The 20,968-nt window shown below is 35.7% G+C and overlaps 1 protein-coding gene and 1 long non-coding RNA gene across 11 annotated transcripts in view; one reads left to right on the top strand and one right to left on the bottom strand.

The window, feature by feature from the left end:
- Positions 1–20,968, bottom strand: part of GRIA4 (glutamate ionotropic receptor AMPA type subunit 4) — a 548,948-nt gene that overhangs the window by 339,239 nt on the left and 188,741 nt on the right. For all 10 annotated transcript variants that reach the window (XR_014250098.1, XM_082409903.1, XM_082409907.1 and 7 more), the window contains one exon: positions 1,562–1,801. Coding sequence is in view for 9 of the 10 variants with exons in the window: in XM_082409903.1 (XP_082266029.1) it covers positions 1,562–1,801 (240 nt within the window). In the remaining variant the exon portion in view is untranslated. The remainder of the gene's footprint in view (positions 1–1,561; positions 1,802–20,968) is intronic.
- The window catches only part of LOC309636725, a 332,310-nt gene that overhangs the window by 242,886 nt on the left and 68,456 nt on the right, over positions 1–20,968 (top strand). The gene's annotated exons all lie outside the window — the stretch shown is intronic.

Genomic DNA, 20,968 nt, shown 5'->3' on the forward strand with positions numbered 1-20,968 from the left:
ATTATAAACATCTGTGTGAAGGTTTCTGTGTGGTTTGGGTGAAAATACCAAGGAGCATGATTGTTGGATCATATAGTAATAGTAAATCTAGTTTTGAAAGGAACCGCCAAATTGTCTTACAAAGTGGCTGTACCATTCTGCATTCCCCCAACAATGAATGAAGCTTCCTGTTACTCCACATCCTAACCACCATTTGATGTTGTCAGTGTTCTAAATTTTTTCCATTCTAATAGACATGTAGTAGTATCTCATTGTTGTTTTAATTTGCATTATGATTCAATTTTCAGTGTCCTCTTGCTTAAGAATATTTCCAAAAGTTAGAAGTGAGCAGAGTGATAATTTCTCTAATCTGTAATACATTCTCTAGGATGCTTTGGATTGTCAGCTATTGGAAAATGATGCCATGAGATATAGATAGGCTCCCAAATTTCAAAATGAGAATTAGAGTATGCTACAACCATGAAGAAAATACACTGATGCTGAGCTTGTTTCCAAATGGTAAATTTACCAAGAATGCCAATATAAGCAACGGACTATCATTGGTGTGAAATCTTATATAACTTACATTTCCATCTAATTAAATATGTAAATATAAATGAGAAATATGAATTCATTTAATGAGTTTTTGTCTCAGTAAAGGATTCTGAATATTTGGATTTTGAAGATAATTATATCTTCAAATGATTTACTTTGTTTGTTTATTGTTTTTATATTTATTGTTTTACTCATTTCACAGGTAGACTTTCATTAAAGCACATTCTTGAAATGTTGCCTGTTTGAACTTTTACTATAACTTCTTGTCTGCTCCTAAATCTTACACTTTAAGGAAAAAGAACTGAAAACAAAGCCCCACAGGTGATTCCCTGATGTTTATTTTGAAACATAATATGTTGCTATGATTCTGGTCACTAAATAAAAAGCAGAACTGAACAAAAATTGGAATTCCTTAAGTTATGTCTTCAACCAAAAGTCAAAGTATATCAACATTGTACAGAATTGTATGGATTGCCAATAATTTAGTGTTAGTTATCCACCTTGTTTCTCCAACACATGGATCATACCACTTATTAATCTTTACAGACTGATAGGTAAAGATAAAGTGAAAGGTTGCCAGCAAGCAGAAGCCTTACCACCAAATCTTTATTCTCATTATCATGACCCTTCAATTACTCATTTAACATTTTATATTTCAAACTCAATGTTATGCCTCAACCTGATACTATTTTAAAATCTTCCAAATCATGAAATAATTTGCATTTGAAGTAAAGGACATACATATTTTATGACTGCACCTGAAATATCATCATGGAAATTTTAAAAAGTTATCTATTTTAATTTCAACTAAAGAGCATGGTTTGCTCAAGTAACCTTGTGAATTTAAAGCTCATTTAATTAAAAATTTTTCCCCAGAGTCAAGATAAAAATACTGAGAATACACATTGACCATTTTCTGATTTTAGCTACATTAGGGATCAAAATATTTTGCTCACACAAGTGATACAAAGTCATTTCAGATAGAAAATTAGAGTTTTACTTATGTAGATTTGGAATGGTGACTTACCCCTGTCTGTGTCATACAGGAAGACAAAACAATTCCATTCATAGTGATCCAGCAGACTCAAGAGTGCTCCTCGTAAGGAAGGCCTTAGCTGCAGCACAAACTGGCTCTCCCCCTCAGTAGGGAAACTTGGTGTGATGAGGGAGATGTGTAAGGCGCTGCAGAATGAGGTCAAGGTATGTACTGACCTCTTATCATAGAGTCCAAAAATGGCAAATACTCCTCTAGAATACTGGGAACAGACTGAAACAAACAAACAAAAAAAAGTAAACTATTAGCACACTCTAAAATTGTTGATTCCACATCTACAGTTTATGAAACAAACAAAATCTCTGAGTCATTGATATGTCAGGAATATAATATAAGGAAAGTGTAAAACTGAAGTGTGCAATTATTTGTATAATCAGTTAGTGAAATGTTAAGCTTGTGCTCAAAGACCTGCAGTAAATGAGATAACAAGGGGTTTTCTCAAGAAGCCAATTTGAATTAAGAAAAATTTGACTAAAATGAAGTAATATATAATATTCCATGATAATGTGACAAATCCTATGCTAGAGACTTTTAAGTGTGACAATATGAAGCCTAGGGTGTTGGATAATCTAGAGGTATTTATCTTAGGAGTAGTTCCTTGTGAAACAAAGAAATTAGATTTTTCTTTGTTAAAGCAGTTATAGGCTCCTGAAAAAAATTAACTGTCCTGATAACATTTATATCTATATTCTATATCTGGGTTTTAGGAAATTATGAAGCATAATTAAATAAGATAAATTAATAAAATCTGGAGGTATTTCTTTTGTTCTTTTTTATTGTGCCTCTTGAAACTGGAGATAGAGTCTAAGAAATTTAATTAAATCAGAAGAGGATAACAATTAACAGAAAATAAATTGCTACTGGTTTTCTTTAGATGATGTGCTGTAAGAGATACACACATGTTCTGGAAAAACTAAATCCCAATTAAGGGACCAGAGTTTACATTCATTAAAAAAAAAAAAGACTAAGATAGAATTGACATTAAGATATAGGGGGGGCTTACCCGGCCCTTTGGTGGGGCTAATGGCAGACACTGGGAGGGCTCACACCAAGTAGTACTTCCCAGAACTTCTGCTGCCAGTGTCATTGTCCCCACAGTGAGCCACAGTCACCCCCTGTCTGCAGGAGATCCTCAAGCACTAGCAGCCATGTGGCTGACAGAGTCTTGGTTCCCCAGCTGGGTGTCAGGCCTGAGCCCCCTAGGTGGGAAAGCCAAGTTCAAAACATTGGTTCACCAGAGACCTCCAGGCCCCACGTAATATCAACTGGTGAAAACACTCCGAGAGATCTCCATATCAACACTAAGACCCAGCTCTACTCAATGACCAGCAAGCTACACTGCTGGACAACCCATGCCAAACAACTAGCAAGACAGGAACACAACCCCACCCATTAGCAGAGATGCTGCCTAAAATCATAATAAATTCACAGACACACCAAAGTACAGCACCAGACACGGTACTGCCCACCAGAAGAAAAGATCCAGCCTCATCCACCAGAACACAGACACCAGTCCCCTCTACCAGGAGCCTACACAACCCACTGAACCAACCTTAGCCACTGGGGGTAGACACCAAAAACAGTGAGAACTATGAACCCGCAGCCTGCAAAAAGGAGACCCCAAATGCAGTAAGTTAAGCAAAATGAGAAGACAGAGAAATACACAGCAGATGAAGGATCAAGGTAAAAACCCACCAGACCAAACAAATGAGGAGGAAATAGGCAGTCTACCTGAAAAACAATTCAGAATAATTATAGTAAAGATGATCCAAAATCGTGGATATAGAAGGAAGAAAATACAAGAAATGTTTAACAAGGACCTAGAAGAACTAAAGAGCAAACGAAAAATGATGAACAACACAATAAATGAAATTAAAAATTCTCTAGAAGGAATTAATAGCAGAATAACTGAGGCAGAAGAATGGATAAGTGACCTGTAAGATAAAATAGTGGAAATAACTATGACAGAACAGAATAAAGAAAAAAGAAGGAAAAGACTTGAGAACAGACTCAGAGACCTCTGAGAGAACATTAAGCACACGAACATTTGAATTATAAGGGTCCCAGAAGAAGAAGAGAAAAAGAAAACGACTGAGAAAGTATTTGAAGAGATTATAGTTGAAAACATCCCTAATATGGGAAAGGAAGTAGTCAATCAAGTCCAGGAAGTACAGAGAATCCCATACAGGATAAATCCATGGAAAAACATGGCAAGACACATATTAAAATATCAAAAATTAAATTCAAAGAAAAAATATTAAAATCAGCAAAGGAAAAGCAACAAATAACATACAAGGTAATCCCTATAAGGTTAACAGCTGAATTCTCAGAAGAAACTCTGCAAGCCAGAAGGGTGTGGCAGGACATATTTAAAGTGATGAAAGGCAAAAACTTACAATTAAGATTACTCTACCCAGCATGGATCTCATTCAGGTTCGATGGAGAAATTAAAAACTTTTCAGAAAAGCAAAAGCTAAGAGAATTCAGCACCACCAAACCAGCTTTACAACAAACGGTAAAGGAACTTCTCTAGGCAGGAAACAGAAGAGAAGGAGGGGACCTGCAATAACAAAACCAAAACAATTAAGAAAATGGTAATAGGAATATACATATTGATAATTACCTTAAATGTAAATAGATTAAACACTCCAACCAAAAGACATAGACTGGCTGAATGGATACAAAAACAAGACCTGTATATATGCTGTCTACAAGAGACCCATTTCATACCTAGGGAAACATACAGACTGAAAGTGAGGGGATAGAAAAAGATATTTCATGCAAATGGAAATCAAAAGAAAGCTGGAGTAGCAATTCTCATATCAGACAAAATAGACTTTAAAATAAAGAATGTTATAAGAGACAAAGAAGGACACTACATAATGATCAGGGGATGAATCCAAGAAGAAGATATAACAATTGTAAATATTAATGCATTCAACATAGGAGCACCTCAATATATAAGGCAAATACTAACGGCCATAAATGGGGAAATTGACAGTAACAGGGTCATAGTAGGGGACATTAACACCCCACTTTCAGCAATGGACAGATCATCCAAAATGAAAATAAATAAGGAAACACAAGATTTAAATGATACATTAAACAAGATGGACTTAATTGATATTTATAGGACATTCCATCCAAAAACAACAGAGTACACTTTCTTCTCAAGTGCTCATGGAACATTCTCCAGGATAGATCATATCTTGGGTCACAAATCAAGCCTTGATAAATTTAAGAAAATTGAAATCATATCAAATATCTTTTCAGACCACAACACTATGAAGCTAGATATTAATTACAGGAAAATATCTGTAAGAAATACAAGCACATGGAGGTTAAATAATACACTACTAAATAACCAAGAGATCACTGAAGAAATCAAAGAGGAATTAAAAAAATACCTAGAAACAAATGACAATGAAAACACGACGACCTAAAACCTATGTGATGCAGCAAAAACAGTTCTAAGAGATACGTTTATAGCAATACAATCCTACCTCAAGAAATAAAAACAACTCAAATAAACAACCTAACCTTACATCTAAAGCAGTTAGAGAAAGAAGAACAAAGAAATCCCAAAGTTAACAGAAGGAAAGAAATCATAAAGAACTGATCAGAAATAAATAAAAAAGAAACGAAGGAAATGATAGCAAAGATCAATAAAACTAAAAGCTGGTTCTTTGAGAAGATAAAATTGATAAACCATTAGCCAGACTCATCAAAAAAAAAAGAGATGACTCAAATCAATAGAATTAGAAATGAAAAAGGAGAAGTAGCAACTGACACGGAAGGAATACAAAGTATCATGAGAGATTACTACAGGCAACGATAGGCCAAAAAATGGACAACCTGGAAGCAGTGGACAAATTATAAGAAAAGCACAACCTTCTGAGACTGAACAAGGAAGAAATAGAAAATATGAACAGACCAATCACAAGTACTGAAATTGAAACTTTGATTAAAAATCTTCCAAAAAACAAAAGCCCAGGAACAGATGGCTTCATAGGTGAATTTTATCAAACATTTAGAGAAGAGCTAACACCTATCCTTCTCAAACTGTTCCAAGATATAGCAGAGGGAGGAACACACCCAAACTCATTCTAGGAGGCCACCACCACCCAGATACCAAAACCAGACAAATATACCACAAAAAGAGAAATCTATAGGCCAATATCACTGATGAATATAGATGCAAAAATCCTCAACAAAATACTAGCAAACCGAATCCAACAGCACATTAAAAGGAACATACACCATGATGAAGTGGGATTTATCCCAGGAATGCAAGGATTCTTCAGTATACAAAAATCAATCAATGTGATATACCATATTAACAAATTGAAGGAGAAAAACCATATGATAATCTCAGTAGATGCAGAAAAAGCATTTGACAAAATTCAACACCCATTTATGATAGAAACTCTCCAGAAAGTAGGTATAGAGGGAACTTAACTCAACATAATAAAGGACATATATGACAAACCCACAGCCAACATCATCCTCAATGGTGAAAAACTGAAGCCATTTCCACTAACATCAGGAACAAGACAAGGTTGCCCACCCTCAAAACTATTATTCAACATAGTTTAGGAAGCTTTAGCCACAGCAATCAGAGAAGAAAAAGAAATAAAAGGAATCCAAATATGAAGGGAAGAAGTGAAACTGCCAATGTTTGCAGATGACATGATACTATACATAGAGAATCCTAAAGATGCTACCAGAAAACTACTAGAGCTAATCAATGAACTTGGCAATGTAGCAGGATACAAAATTAATGCACAGAAATATCTGGCATTCCTATACACTAATGATGAAAAATGTGAAATAGAAACTAAGGAGACACTCCCATTTACCATTGCAACAAAAAGAATAAAATACCTACAAATAAACCTACCTAAGGAGACAAAAGACCTGTATGCAGAAAACTATAAGACACTGATGACAGAAATTAAACATGATACAAACAGATGGAGAGATATACCATGTTCTTGGATTGGAAGAAGCAACATTGTGAAAATGACTATATTACCCAAAACAATCTACTGATTCAATGCAATCCCTATCAAATTACCACTGGCATTTTTCACAGAACTAGAACAAAAAATTTCACAATTTGTATGGAAACACAAAAGACTCCGAATAGCCAAACAATCTTGAGAAAGAAAAACGGAGATGGAGGCATCAGGCTCCCTGACTTTAGACTATACTACAAAGCTACAGTAATCAAGAGAGTATGCTACTGGTACAAAAATGGAAATATAGATCAATGGAACAGGATAGGAAGCCAAGAGATCAACCCACACACATACGGTCACCTTATCTTTGATAAAGGGGGCAAGAATGTACAATGGAGAAAAGACAGCCTCTTCAATAAGTGGTGTTGGGAAAACTGGACAGCTATATGTAAAAGAATGAATTTAGAACACTCCCTAGCAACATACACAAAAATAAACTCAAAATGGATTAAAGACCTAATTGCAAGGCCAGATACTATCAAACTCTTAGAGGGAAACATAAGCAGAACACTCTATGACATAAATCACAGCAAGATCCTTTTTGACTCACCTCCTACACAAATGGAAATAAAAACAAAAATAAAAATATGGTACCTAATGAAACTTAAAAGCTTTTGCACAGCAAAGGAAAACATAAACAAGATGAAAAGACAACCCTCAGAATGGGAGAAAATATTTGCAAATGAAGCAACTGACAAGGGATTAATCTCCAAAATTTACAAGCAGCTTATGCAGCTCATGCAGCTCAATATCAAAAAAACAAACAACCCAATCCACAAATGGGCAGAAGACCTAAATAGACATTTCTCCAAAGAAGATATACAGTTTGCCAACAAACACATGAAAGGATGCTCAACATCATTAATCATTAGAGAAATGCAAATCAAAACTACAATGAGATATCATCTCACACCGGTCAGAATGGCCATCATCAAAAAATCTAGAAACAAGAAATGCTGGAGAGGGTGTGGAGAAAAGGGAACACTCTTGCACTGTTGGTGGGAATGTAAATTGATAGAGCCACTATGGAGAACAGTACGGAGGTTCCTTAGAAAACTAAAAATAGAATACCATATGACCCAGCAATCCCACTACTGGGCATATACCCTGAGAAAACCATAATTCAAAAAGAGTCATGTACCACAATGTTCATTGAGGCACTATTTACGATAGCCAGGAGAAGGAAGCAACCTAAGTGTCCATCGACTGATGAGTGGATAAAGAAGATGTGGCACATATATACAATGGAATATTACTCAGTCATAAAAAGAAACGAATTGAGTTATTTTTAGTGAGGTGGATGGACCTAGAGAGTGTCATATAGAGTGAAGTAAGTTAGAAAGAGAAAAACAAATACCGTATGCTAACACATATATATGGAATCTAAAAAAAAAAAAGTTTCTGAAGAACCTAGGGGCAGGACAGGAATAAAGATGTAGACATAGAGAAGGACTTAGGCACACGGGGAGGGGGAAGGGTAAACTGGGACGAAGCGAGAGAGTGGCATGGACATATATGCACTCCCACAAGTAAAATAGATAGCTAGTGGCAAACAGCCGCAAAACACAGGGAGATCAGCTTGGTGTTTTGTGACCACCTAGAGAGGTGGGATAGGGAGGGTGGGAGGGAGACACAAGAGGGAGGAGATATGGGGATATATGGATACGTGTAGCTGAGTCACTTTGTTATACAGCAGAAACTAACACACCATTGTAAAGCAATTATACTTCAATAAAGATGTTAAAAAAAAAAAGATATAGGGGAAAGACTGCAAACTTTGCAAGTAAGTTCAAATTGTGGTGAATTTGCTTATTAGCCAGGTAACCTTGGCTAAATTCCTGAAAATTACTTGTCTCACCTATAAATATATAATATGCCAAGGATTATATGAGATAATGTATCTAAAACTGCTATCCTATGAGGATATATGAGGCAATTAGTAAGTGGCAGATATTATGAACACAAATTTTCTATATGCATGTATAAAGTTAAGTAGTTTTATTATTTAATAAGAGAGTAAAATGATTAGAGGGTAAAATACCACAATTGATCCACAACCAAATATTCAGATTCTTGTAACAAATACCAGTTATTTTCATGAATATTTAATAAAGAAATACTATCAAGAAAGAACATCCAATTCTAATTCTATGCTCACCAGAAACTAGAATTTGATTACCTGAGTAGACTGACCAACCTGGAAAGCTTGTTCTGACAGTGTGACTGGCTATAATTTTCCTGCAACTTATGAGAAACATCATAATTTAACATATGAATATCTTAGGCTAAAACTCAATTCAGTTCTATGATTTAAGGGACCGAATAAATCAAGTTGCTGGATTGGACCTTAACCTCATGAATGTTCCACCAAAGTTTGGAGATATTTATGTAAGTGCTATACATTTGGCATATAACTTGGAGTTACTCAGTGCTTTTCTTATTTCATATTTTGCTGTTCCTTTGATTTTCATGCAAGTTGAGGACCCACTCTCAAACTTTATGTAGTAGATAATCTGGTTCAATTAATTTTTATTTTACTTTACTGAAAAAAATTTTGAAGAGTTTTAGAACTCAAGTCTAAGATACTGGCTTTCAGTTTGGTGCTGAAAAATATTGTACTTCATATAAATTCATAAAATTCATAAAATTTTTTAATAAAATATATATATTTTATTTATATCTTTTCTTTATTCATTCTTCCATCAGTGAACACTTATGTTGTTTCCATGCATTGGCTACTGTATATTAATATATAATAATGATGTATAATGATGCTGAAATGCACATGGGTATACAGATATCTCTTTGAGGTGGTGATTTCACTTCCTTTGGATATATACCCAAAGTGGCATTGCTGGATCATATGGTAGTCCTGTTTTTTAATTTTTTTGAGGAATCTCTATACTGTTTTTCATAGTGGCTATACCAATTTATATCCCCCTCCCCCCACAGTTTATGAAGGTTCCCTTTTCTCCACATCCTTGCACACTTGTTATCACTTGTCTTTTTAAAAATAGCCATTCTAACAGGTGTGAAGTGATATCTCATTGTCCTTTTGATTTGCCTTTCCTAGATTGATTGATTTCTCTGATGTTGAGCATCTTTTCTTGTATCTGTTGGTCTTCTTTGAAGAAATGTCAATTCAGGTCTTTTACTAATTTTTAAATCAGATTGTTATTATTGTTATTAAATTGTATGAGTTCCTTATATATTTTGAATATTAACTCCTTATCAGATATATTATTTGCAAATATTTTCTCTCATTATGTAGGCTGTCTTTTCATATTGTTGATTGTTTCTTTTGTTGTGCAGAAACTTTTTAGTTTGATGTTTATTTTTGCATTTATTGCCTGTGTTTTTTGTACCATATTCAAAAAAATCATTGCTATGACCAATTTAAGTCTTTTATCCATTTTGAATTAATTTTTGTGAGTGGCATAAGATTGGGGTCCAATTTCATTCTTTTGCATGTGAGTATTCCGTTTTTACAAAACCATTTATTGAGACTATTTTTCTTCATTGAGTATTCCTGGCTCCTTTGACAAATATTAGTTGACCCTAAGTATATGGGTTTATTTCTGGGCTTTTGATTCTGTTCCATTGTTGTATGTGTCTGTTTTTATGCCAGTATCATACTGTTTTAATTACAATACTTTGTAATGTAGTTTGAAATCAGGAAGTGTGGTTTCTCCAGCTTTGTTTTTCTTTCTCAAAATTGCTTTGGTTTGGGGGGTCTTTTGTGGTTCCATACAAATTTTTAGGATTATTTGTTTTAGTTCTGTGAAAAATGTCATGGGTATTTTGCTAGAGATTGTATTAAATCTGTAGATTTCCTTGGTGGTGGGACATTTTAACAATACTAATTCTTCCAATCCTTAAGCATGGTATATCCTTCCATTTATTTCTTTCATCAATATCTTACAGTTTTTTGTGTACAGATCTTTCACTTTCTTGGTTAAGTTTATTATTAAGTATTTTATTGTTTCTTAAGCTATTGTAAATTTTTAAAAATTTATTTTTCAGATAGTTCACTGTTAGTATATGGAAACTCAACTGATTTTGGTATGGTGATTTTATATCCTGAAACTTTACTGAATTCATTTATTAGTTCTAATAGTTTTTTGGTGGAGTCTTTAGGATTTTCTATATATGAAAGCATATCATCTGAAAACAGAGACATTTTTACTTTTCCCTTTCTGATTTGGGTGCCTGTTACTACTTCTTCTTGCCAATTGCTCTAGGTAAGACTTCCAATACTTGGTTCAATAGGAGTGGTGAAAGTGGGCACCTTTATTTTGTTCCTGATCTTTCAACTTTTCACCATTGAGTATGATGTTAGCTATGGGCTTATCATATGTGACTTTTATTTTGTTAAGGTACTCTTTCTATGCTTACTTTGTTAAGAGTTTTTATTATGAAAGGATGTTGAATTTTGTCAAATATTTTTCTGCATCTATTGAAATAATCATGATTTTTATCTTTCATTCTATTAATATGGTTTATAATATTTCTTTTATTTATTTGCAGATGTTGGACTATCCTTTCATCCCTGAAATACATCCTATTTGATCCTGGTGTATAAACCTTTTAATGTGTGATTGCATTCAGTTTGCTAGTATTTTGTTGAGAATTTTTGCATCTATATTTATCTGGGATATTGACCTGTAGATTTCTTTTCTTTCGTGTCCTTATCTGGCTTTGATGTCAGATAATGCTGGCCTTGTAAAATGAATTTGAGAGTGTTCTTTTCTCTTCAGTTTTTGGGAAGAGTTTGAGAAAGATTGGTATTAATGCTTCTTTAAATATTCACCCATGAAGCCACGTGGTTCTGAGCTTTTCTTTGCTGGGAAGTTTTTGATTACTGATTAAATCTCTTATTATCGATCTGTTCAGATTTTATATTTCTTCATGATTCTGTCTTGGTAGATTGTATGTTTCTAGGAATTTATCCATTTCTTAATGCCATCTTAATAATTGTTTCCTGGCTGTTTTGTAATTCCTTTGCTCCTTTCTTCATCTCTTGCTGTCTTTGTGAATTAATCATTTTCCATAGTGATTTTGATTCCCTTCTCTTTATGATTTGTGTAACAACTGTGGGTTTTTAACTTTATGGTTACAATAAGGCTTACATAAAACATAGATATAACAGTCTATTTTAAGCTAATGCCAGCTTAACTTCAATAGCATACAAAGCTCTACCCTTTTACTCCTCCTCATTTTATGATTTTGATGTCACAATTTCCATCTTTTTATATAATATATCCATTATGGTTATTTTTAATACTTTTGTCCTTTAACTTTTGTACTAGAATTGTGATTAACATACCATCATATTACAGCATTGGAGTTTTCTGAATTTGCCTATATAGTTACTTTTAGCAGTGTGCCTTATAGTTTCATACATTTTCATGTTATTAATTAGAATGCTTTCATTTTAGCTTGAAGAATTCCTTTCAGAATTTCTTGTGAGGCAGGTCTAGTGGTGATGAACTCCCTCAGTTTTTGTTTGTCTGGGAAAGCCTTTACCTCCCCTTCATTTCTGAAGGACAACTTTGCCAGATAAAGTATTCTTGGTTGAAATTTTTTTTTTCAGCACATTGAATATATCTTCCCACTCTCACCTGGCCTATAATATTTCTGCTGAGAAATTCACTGATAGCCTTATGGGGATCTTTTATAAGTGGCAAACTTCTTAATGCTTGCTACTTTTATTATAATGTGTTTGGATAAGAACTCTTTGACTTGAATATGGTGACCTGTGAGCTCCACGGTCTCAAATGTACAAATCTTGCCCCTGATCTGGGAAATTTTCAGCCAGTATTTTTTTAAGCAAACTTTCTGTCCCTATCTTCTTCTCTTCTCCTTCTAAAACTCCCATAATTCACAGATTGTTTATCTTAATGGTGTCTCATAAGTCCTGTAGGTTTTCTTCATTTTCTTTTTTTTTTTTACTGTTACTCTAACTCGATATTTTCAAATGGTGTGCCTTCATGCTCATTGATTCTTTCTCTTGTTTGGTTGAGTCTGATGTTGAAGCTTTCTATTGAATCCTTCGGCCAGTCATTATATTTTTGAGCTCCAAGATTCCTGTTTGATTCTTTTTATATTTTCTATCTCTTTGTTGAACTTCTCATTTTTTTGTATTGTTTCCTTGACTTCTTTAAATTGCTTATCTGTGTTCTCTTGTGGCTCTCTGAGAACCTTTAGAACAATTATTTTGCATTCTTTGTCAGGCAATTCATGGATCATCATTTCCTTGGGGTCAATTACTGGATATTTACTATGTTCCTTTGGTGGTGTCATGTTTTTCTGATTCTTTGTGATCCCTGTAACCTTGGGTAGGTGTCTGCACATTTTAAGAAAACATTTCCTCTTCCAGACTTTATGGGCTGACTTCTTTATCTGTGAGTTGGGGAATGCTGGAACATTTTGTGACTCCAGCCTAGTCTAATACTACAGAGTGCCAAGTGCAGGGGTGTGTGTGAGCGCTCCAGGTCTTGGGGGGACATTGTGTCCCGTCAGCTCAGGCAGCTGGGGTCTGTGACATTGAAAACTGCATGGTCCTTGGCAAGAGCTATGGGGGTTTCACATTGGCTACTAAGGCTGCTTGTGGGGTTCTCAAGAGCACCTCCAGGTCCAGCAGCTAGGGACTGGGGAAGGTGGCAGTGGTGTCCAGAACCAGTGGTGTGCATACACTTGGCTGACTGCATACACACGCACAGTGGTGAGAGCTGGGGCCAAGAGAAGGAGCCAGGGCTAATTGCAGGAGCATGAGCAGCCCCTGGAGCCCTGGCTGTTGGCATGTAGTCATGGAACAGCATGGGCTAGCTGCAAATGCATGTATGGTGGTGGGGGCTGGTAATGGGAATCAGGGCAGGCATCGTGCAGGTTCTTGACTACTAGGACAAGCTGCAGGCAACCAACTGCAGGGCAGGCCAGTGAAAAAGGTCAGGGCCAGATCGAGGCCCACAACAGGTGTGGGGACCTTGTTTGTTGGTGGGCACTAATGTGGCTACAGGGGCTAATAATGGGTGTGCACACAGTAGTGGGAGTTGGCTGCAGGGGTCTAGGCTGGCATCTTGCATGCACATAGCTGCAGAGGCTGGGACTGGCTGCTAGTACTGATCTTGGGTTCTGGCAGGAGGAGGAAGGAAGAGAAAAGGAAGGGATTCAGGCAACTGGCATCTGTGAATGTGAAAATCTGTAGGACAAAAATTTTGCCATGAAGTAGGCAAGGAATCTGTGATGGTTGTTTGATTGTTGGTTTCTTCAACAGAGAAATCTGCCTGGGTCCTTTGTGGACCAGTCTGCTGGGGTCCAGTGATAAAAGATGTGCTAGTCTGCGATATCTTTAAGGGTTGCTGAGATCCTTAGTAGTGAAGCCTACTGGGATCCTCTGACAAGCAGGCTACTGGGAACCAAGGTCATTCCTGCACATGGCTGTTATTGATAGCCCCTTCCCTTCTTCCTTGTTCCTAGGTGTCTCTAGATGTCTCATCTTTGCTGGTCTCTGGATGGGGTGAAACAAAAGTGGGTACTTTGTGTAGTTCCCTAAAAGACTGGGGAAGCTGGTCACTCACCCTTCTCTCCTTTTCTGGGCCAAGAGAAATCTCTTGGGTTGGGAGTTCCCTTTTGGCACTAAACAGTGCCAGTCTTGGGGAGGGGATGATGCAGGCAAAATGCAACTTTTCTTCCTATCGTTTCTGTGTGGTTGTTCTCAGATTTTTGCTCTGTTGTGTTGCTGAAGCTTCGTAAGTGGACTCCTGAGCTCCGGGATATTTTCATTTGTGGATAGCTGCCTAATTGTTGTTCTTTGTGGAAAGACAGAAGCCTGGGTCTCCTATACTGCCATCTTGGTCATAAAATTCTAAGTTTAATAACTATCTCTACATTCCATCTGAATAACACAAGGACATTTAAGCATTTTAACCTAGAAATTGTGCTCCTGTCATACATGTTATTATTATTCAATATTGTAGTTCCACATGTGTTTAAATATTTTAAACATATCATAGCCTCTATCCAATATTTCTATTACTTGAAACCCTTGGTAATTTAACACTCCTTTGTGTGGATTATAATTCTTACTCCAGGTGAATTGTCAACATGTTAGTTTCATAGCTTTGAATTGTGAGCTCATTTTAACAAAGTCTGTCTGTGAGAATTTAGAGAAACCTGCTTTGGATAAACATTTCTCAAAAGTGATTTTGCATTTGCCAAGCATCCCAGTGTATTTGTATATGTGGTGGTGGTGGTGGTGGCGGTGCTGGTGTGTGTGTGCACGTGTGCATATGTGTGCATGCATACCTGTAAATCTCAGCTTATGGTCTCTTGGAAAATGCAGAGTGCATAAATTTGTACAGGAAGCTTACATGGGAGCAGACGATGTGTAAAAATTCTCATGAGAGGCCATCTTTATGATTATTTTTGTATACAGAGCTCCTGGCAAGCCACTAAAATTACACTCTCACTAAAGCTATAGCCTGGTTTGTATGGTAGTCTTATCTCCAACTTCATGCTACTTGTTGGTCCAATGTCTTTAAGATCATGTTCCCATTCAGACATTTAGTTCAAATCTCCTCAAGGAAAGCCACAGTGTCCACTCTTGTTTTTAAATTATTATTGTTTTCAGTTCCCCAGTTCTGTCCTTTGGATATATACGTTTTTATTTTCTTGTAAACTTAACATACATTTAAAAAATCTAATACTTATAATTGTTTTTAAAAAGTATGTTTATGTTATAGAATCAGTAATAATTCTGTAACTGAAAGTCTTTGCTGCATGTGTTACTGTATATGCAGATGTTGTGGTCTAAGGTAGAAATTTTATCCAAACTTACGTTTGGCATAACCTCTAAAATATTTTGCCATTTCTATGAATTATCAATCCTAATTATGCAGAAATTTCCTTTTCTTGTAAACTTTCCCTGATTCCCTTAGGCTGAATTAGAGGCGCCTCCTCTTTTGTGCCCTCCTACTCTGTGCATTTCTTAAAACACTGACCTTCCTTAGCTGTATTTGTTATAGTTATTTTTGATATTGTCCATCCCTAGCAATAGCCATGAGATTCCTGGGAGTCTTATTCACCTTACATACCCCAATGGATATTGTGTTGACTGAACAAGTGAATAAATAAAGTACAATAATATTTTAAGGAAGAGTATCATTTTATATAATCTGATATATTATTCTCTCAGAAACTTTATTACTTCCTCTCTATAATTACACTGTAATACAGTTACTTGTTTCTCTCTTATCTACTAGGTTTGTATATACAATTAAGATTAGACATTACATGTTGTAGACGTATTGCATAAATTTTTATAAACATATTACAGCAATAATTGTTGGGTAATATTAATAAAAATTACATCTATCAATATTGGAGAAGGGGAATGTATTAGTTTTATTTACCAGAAATGGAATGTGTTGAGTCAGTAAGTTCAGGAGAAGAGGAATAATCAGGCAAACGTTGAGGAGAAGGAGGCAAGCTAAAACAGAAGAGACTACAGGATATTTACATTCCAATGATCACAGCAGTGAGGTAACTTAAGAATGTGTTGGAACAAGGCCATGTTGGACAAGAGTCTCAGGATAAATTGAACTACACAGGTCTCATTGCTAGCAGTCATGGTTATAAGCTTCCTCCTTATATTGATGATATTTTACCAATGCAAATAATGTTAAAAATGGCAATTAGAACAACAAATGAAGTAGTAATTACATTTTGCAGATAGAACTAGGGAAGAATTTGTGAGCCAGATATAGGTGAGGTGAGGATTGTAAAATAAAAGACATTGTTATGCTGGGATATTGGCTTGGTACTGCAAAGCTGTTGTTTCTCCCTTCTCATGGATTAGTCAGTGTAAACATAATAGGTGTTTTGTGCTTATATGTTACTTCACATGTTCTACCTGATGGTCATTATTACACTGGTGGATACCCAAGAATTAAAACACATTCTCCCACTCTGATGGCTTTGGCAAATTGGCTGATGCTGTTAGCATTTGTGAAAATCTATTGCCTTGAATAATTTCCCCAGCCTTTTCTGTTACAAGAAGGGTTAGAATGTGTCGGCAGAAGATTAAAAAAATAAAGATAACTTATTCTTTTAGATAGATCTTTACATTTTACAAAGAACATTCACATATATTACCTCATTCATTATTATTGCTATTTTATTATTGTTACTCTTATCATTTACATTTTCTATGAAGGAAAATATTAGTTATTTCTTAGTACATGAAAATTTAGGTTACAAAAATTTATCTAATGTTTCAAATTATTCTCTTTGGAACTGCTAATTTCTTCCTATCTTCATTCTTCATTCCTTGTTTCAGATGTACAACATAGTGATTCACAATTTTTAAAGGGTATATTCAATTTATAGTTATTATAAAATATTATATTTTGTATTGTATTGTGTAATATATTCTTGCCATTTATTTATTTTATATGTCATAGTTTGTACCTCTTAATCCCCTATCCTTTTCTTGCCCTTTCCCCTTTCCCTCTCCCCACTGGCAACCACCAGTCTGTTTTCTATACCCATGAGTCTGTTTCTGTTTTGTTATATTCACTAGTTTATTTTTTAGATTCCACACATAAGTGACACCATACCATACTTGTCCCTCTCTGTCTGACTCACCCCACCCAGAACAATACCCTACAAATCCATCCATGTTATTGCAAATGGCAAAACTTCATTCTCCTTTATGGCTGAGTAACATTCCACCGCACCATACACTACATCCTCTCTGTCCACCATCCATTGATGGACACCCAGGTTGCCTCCATATCCTGGCAACTGTAAACAATGCTGCTGTGAACACTGGGGAGCACATATCTTTTTGGATTAGTGTTTTCATTTTCCTCAGATATATGCCCAGTTAAGGTCAGAGTACAGAAAAATTTGTAATAGTTTTTCTTATAAAACTCTTAATTACTTATTCCCTTTTTGAAATTCACTGTATCTATAGCAAAAGAAGTATGATTGGAACCTGCAGATGGAAAATATATCACTATGATGAAATCAATAAAAACTGAAAGCTTTATGAAAAAGTTGAAAATGTAATGTATGGCATGTGAACACATTGGGTCTAGGAAATGAGAAAAGAGCAGAACAGAAAAGATAAAACTACTAAAACTACTTTAAACTATCTTTTATACTATCCAATTTGTATATAATGTGTAGGATACATTTATCTGAGTGGCCTTTTTCTGAGCTAAGGTGACAGGCGTTATGAGTTATTGTAGTACATCTGTAGCAGGTATCACCAACTTGTCCCCATAAATGTGGACAATACGAGATTTATTTGTCCCTAAGTTTTTTTTTTTAATTGAATATGAATGTTTTTTTGGTAGAGTGTGCAGTCCTCAGTAAGCTGCAAGCCAAACCACTCCCTATTACTACTACTATGCCATTTCAGGTATTTATGGTAGCAGCCCAGCCTTGTAGATATTTGAATTTGGGTGACTAAGCTATCCATTTCCCAACATAAGCATAACTTATGTATAAAGTATTGCAGAAACTGAATAAAGTATTGTAAAAAACATTGGTGTTTTTTCCATTTGTAGCAGAAAGAATGCACTGCAAAAAGGGTAGATTTAACACTACCACTCATTTCATTCAACAAATGCTTACATACTGCTTAGTCATTATGTTAAACATTTCTAATAAAGTTCAGTTAATAGGGTATTTTCACTGAGAAAAGGTTCACACTCTAGAGGACAAGACAGAGATATAAATTGATATTCAGGATGGTGAATGCACTAAGGAATTGGTACAGGGAATGAGGAAGCACAGAGGAGGAGTCCAGACAACATAGAGAAGGCTGACTGGAGGAAATGATACCTGTCTGTGGAGGTTAAGGTTGAAGACATAGAAACCAATATGTAGGTTATTGTAGCAGTCCAAGAAAGAAATAATAAGGAAATAAAGCTAGAATAGTTGTTGTAGACATAAAATGTAATAGGAAATATTTAGGAGTTAATTAGCAGAATCTAATAAATTATTGGATGAAGAGGACAGAAAGAAGGAGGACAAGGAAGAAGATAGACTGAAGGATGCCTTTTGGTTATATCTTGAACTAATGAATAAATAGTAGAGATATCACCTTTGGTGATGGATTGCATAGCTTGGATTTTGCTTGGATCCTGTAGGAAAAGAGCAGTTTTACATCAAAACCAATAGATTCCATTTTGGACATGTTGAGTTTGAGGTGTCAGATGCCTAACAGTTACCTGCATATAAAAACATGAGGTTAAGCAAAAAGGAATGGGTTAAATATATAGATGTGGAAGGAAGTGGGTGTGAAAGTCAATGTGGGATGCTTTAGGAAAAATGTGCAGTGAAAATTTGGTCTGAGGATAGAACTGTGAGAAACAATTCATTTCAAGATTATAGCAGACATTATCAGAACAGTAGGAGAACTGGTGGATGAAAGAAGTAGAAAGTTTCAAGGAATGAAAGATCAAAAGTATAAAATGTTATAGAGAAAAACTTTGCAAATTTTCATTTCAGGATTTATTTTTAGAGGTCTATGAATTGTCTGTGAGACTTTGTAATGTTGCTGTTAGCATCTTAATGGTTATTCAAAAGTAGTGTAAGCATATGCTGGATCATCTATTATAGATGACCTCTTGGAAAAAGAGATATGCCCTGGTATCTCAGTAAGCACTTCTATTTCTGATTAAAATCACATTTAACCTACCTCAGGGACAAATGATGTATAGAAATATTAGGAAAACAAATGTACAATGATTGCTTGAATATAAACATAGTGGTGAGAAGATGGAGTCATCATATGGCACGTAGTTATTATGTACTTAAAATACAGTAAAACTGCCACCAGAGCATTCAAAACTCTGTGCATTGTGCAAATACATACTATAGAGATCCTGTACCATAAAAGCCCAACCAGACAAGAGTTGAGGGCTCTCTGGGGGTTGAGGGGTGTGAACAGCAGCAGAAATCACAATTATCACACTGTTGCTTATTGTGGGGGGCAGGCAGGTGCCAATGAAGTGGGGGGCCCAGCTTGCTCTTCCTGGGCTGAGTGGGCAGGTTGTACTGGCTGACCCATCCTCCCTGGCTGGGGTGGGCTGGCGGGCATGTCTGGAAACTTCAGTTTTCCAGGAGCCTCTTGAATGTGGGGTTCACAAAGGAGAAGCCAGAGAATGCTGTTTGGTCCATGGGGTCAATGGGGTTCTTGTCACTGTAGGAGAGACATGGCTTCTGATCCAGGAACTCCTGGTTATAGTTGCTATACATAACTTCTAGGAGTTAATTAGTAATACTAGTAATAGTGAGTTCCTAATAATACATTTCAGATTCATGATTCCAGTAACAATTGGATTAGATACCAATAAAATGTTGTCTTCATTAATGATCTAATGCTGAATTTATCTTGAAAGGAATATGACTTCTCAGAATATCAAGTGGTAATATATATATATTTGGGGGGAGGGGTCCTTGAGGGAGGGCAGGAGAAATTTGAGCATGTTTATAGGTTGAGGAAATGGAGCCAGTAGAGAGGGAGATAGAATACAGAAAAGAAAGGGGTCAGTGATTAAGTAAGGCCCCAGAAAAATAGAATGTTTGGGGTCAGGGATGGGTATAAGGTTGGCCTTGAATGAGATGTGCAGGTGTGTGAAGGGTACCTCTTTCCATAGATTTCACAGATGAAAAGATTAGATAAGATGTATGTGGGCTGATAGTTTTCTAGTTGCACTGATATAAAAGGCAAGGTTGTATCAGTGAGGTTTGATAAAGGTGTTTGAAAGTGGCACACATTTCAAATGGTTGCAGAGGGTAGGAGAGGAAACTAAAACAAGGACATATAAAATGGCTTATAAGTTCCATGATGATAAAGAACCATGCCTATTTTATCCACAACTGTAACCAACACAACATATTTAACACAATACCTGGCATTTAGTAAGTGCCCTATAAAACCTTCTTGAATGAATGACAAAACAATATGTATGATTAAATGAATGCTGACAAAAGACAAGATCTGAAAATGTGAGTTGGAAGTGGCAGCAACTTAGAAATTCATGATTTTCTTCAGGCTCAGCACAAGGATGGTGATCGAAGGGAATAATAAAGAGAAGTTGGTGTTTAGGAGTTTATTACTGTCTTTCTTCTTGAAACACATTATTCTCTTGTCTTACTTAACAGCACACTTTCCTGGGTCTCCTCTTATCTGAACACTTATTCTCAGTTTCTTTGCTTGTATCTCCCTGTCTGACCTCTCTCCTTTCCTTCCTTCCTTCCTTCCTCCCTTCCTTCCTTCTTTCCTTCACTTCTTTTTTTTCCTTCTTTCGTTTCCTTTCTTTTCCAGCTTTACTGAGATATA

This window comes from Balaenoptera physalus (assembly GCF_965194825.1).
Source record: "Balaenoptera physalus genome assembly, chromosome: 10".
NCBI classification, from domain to species: domain Eukaryota; kingdom Metazoa; phylum Chordata; class Mammalia; order Artiodactyla; family Balaenopteridae; genus Balaenoptera; species Balaenoptera physalus.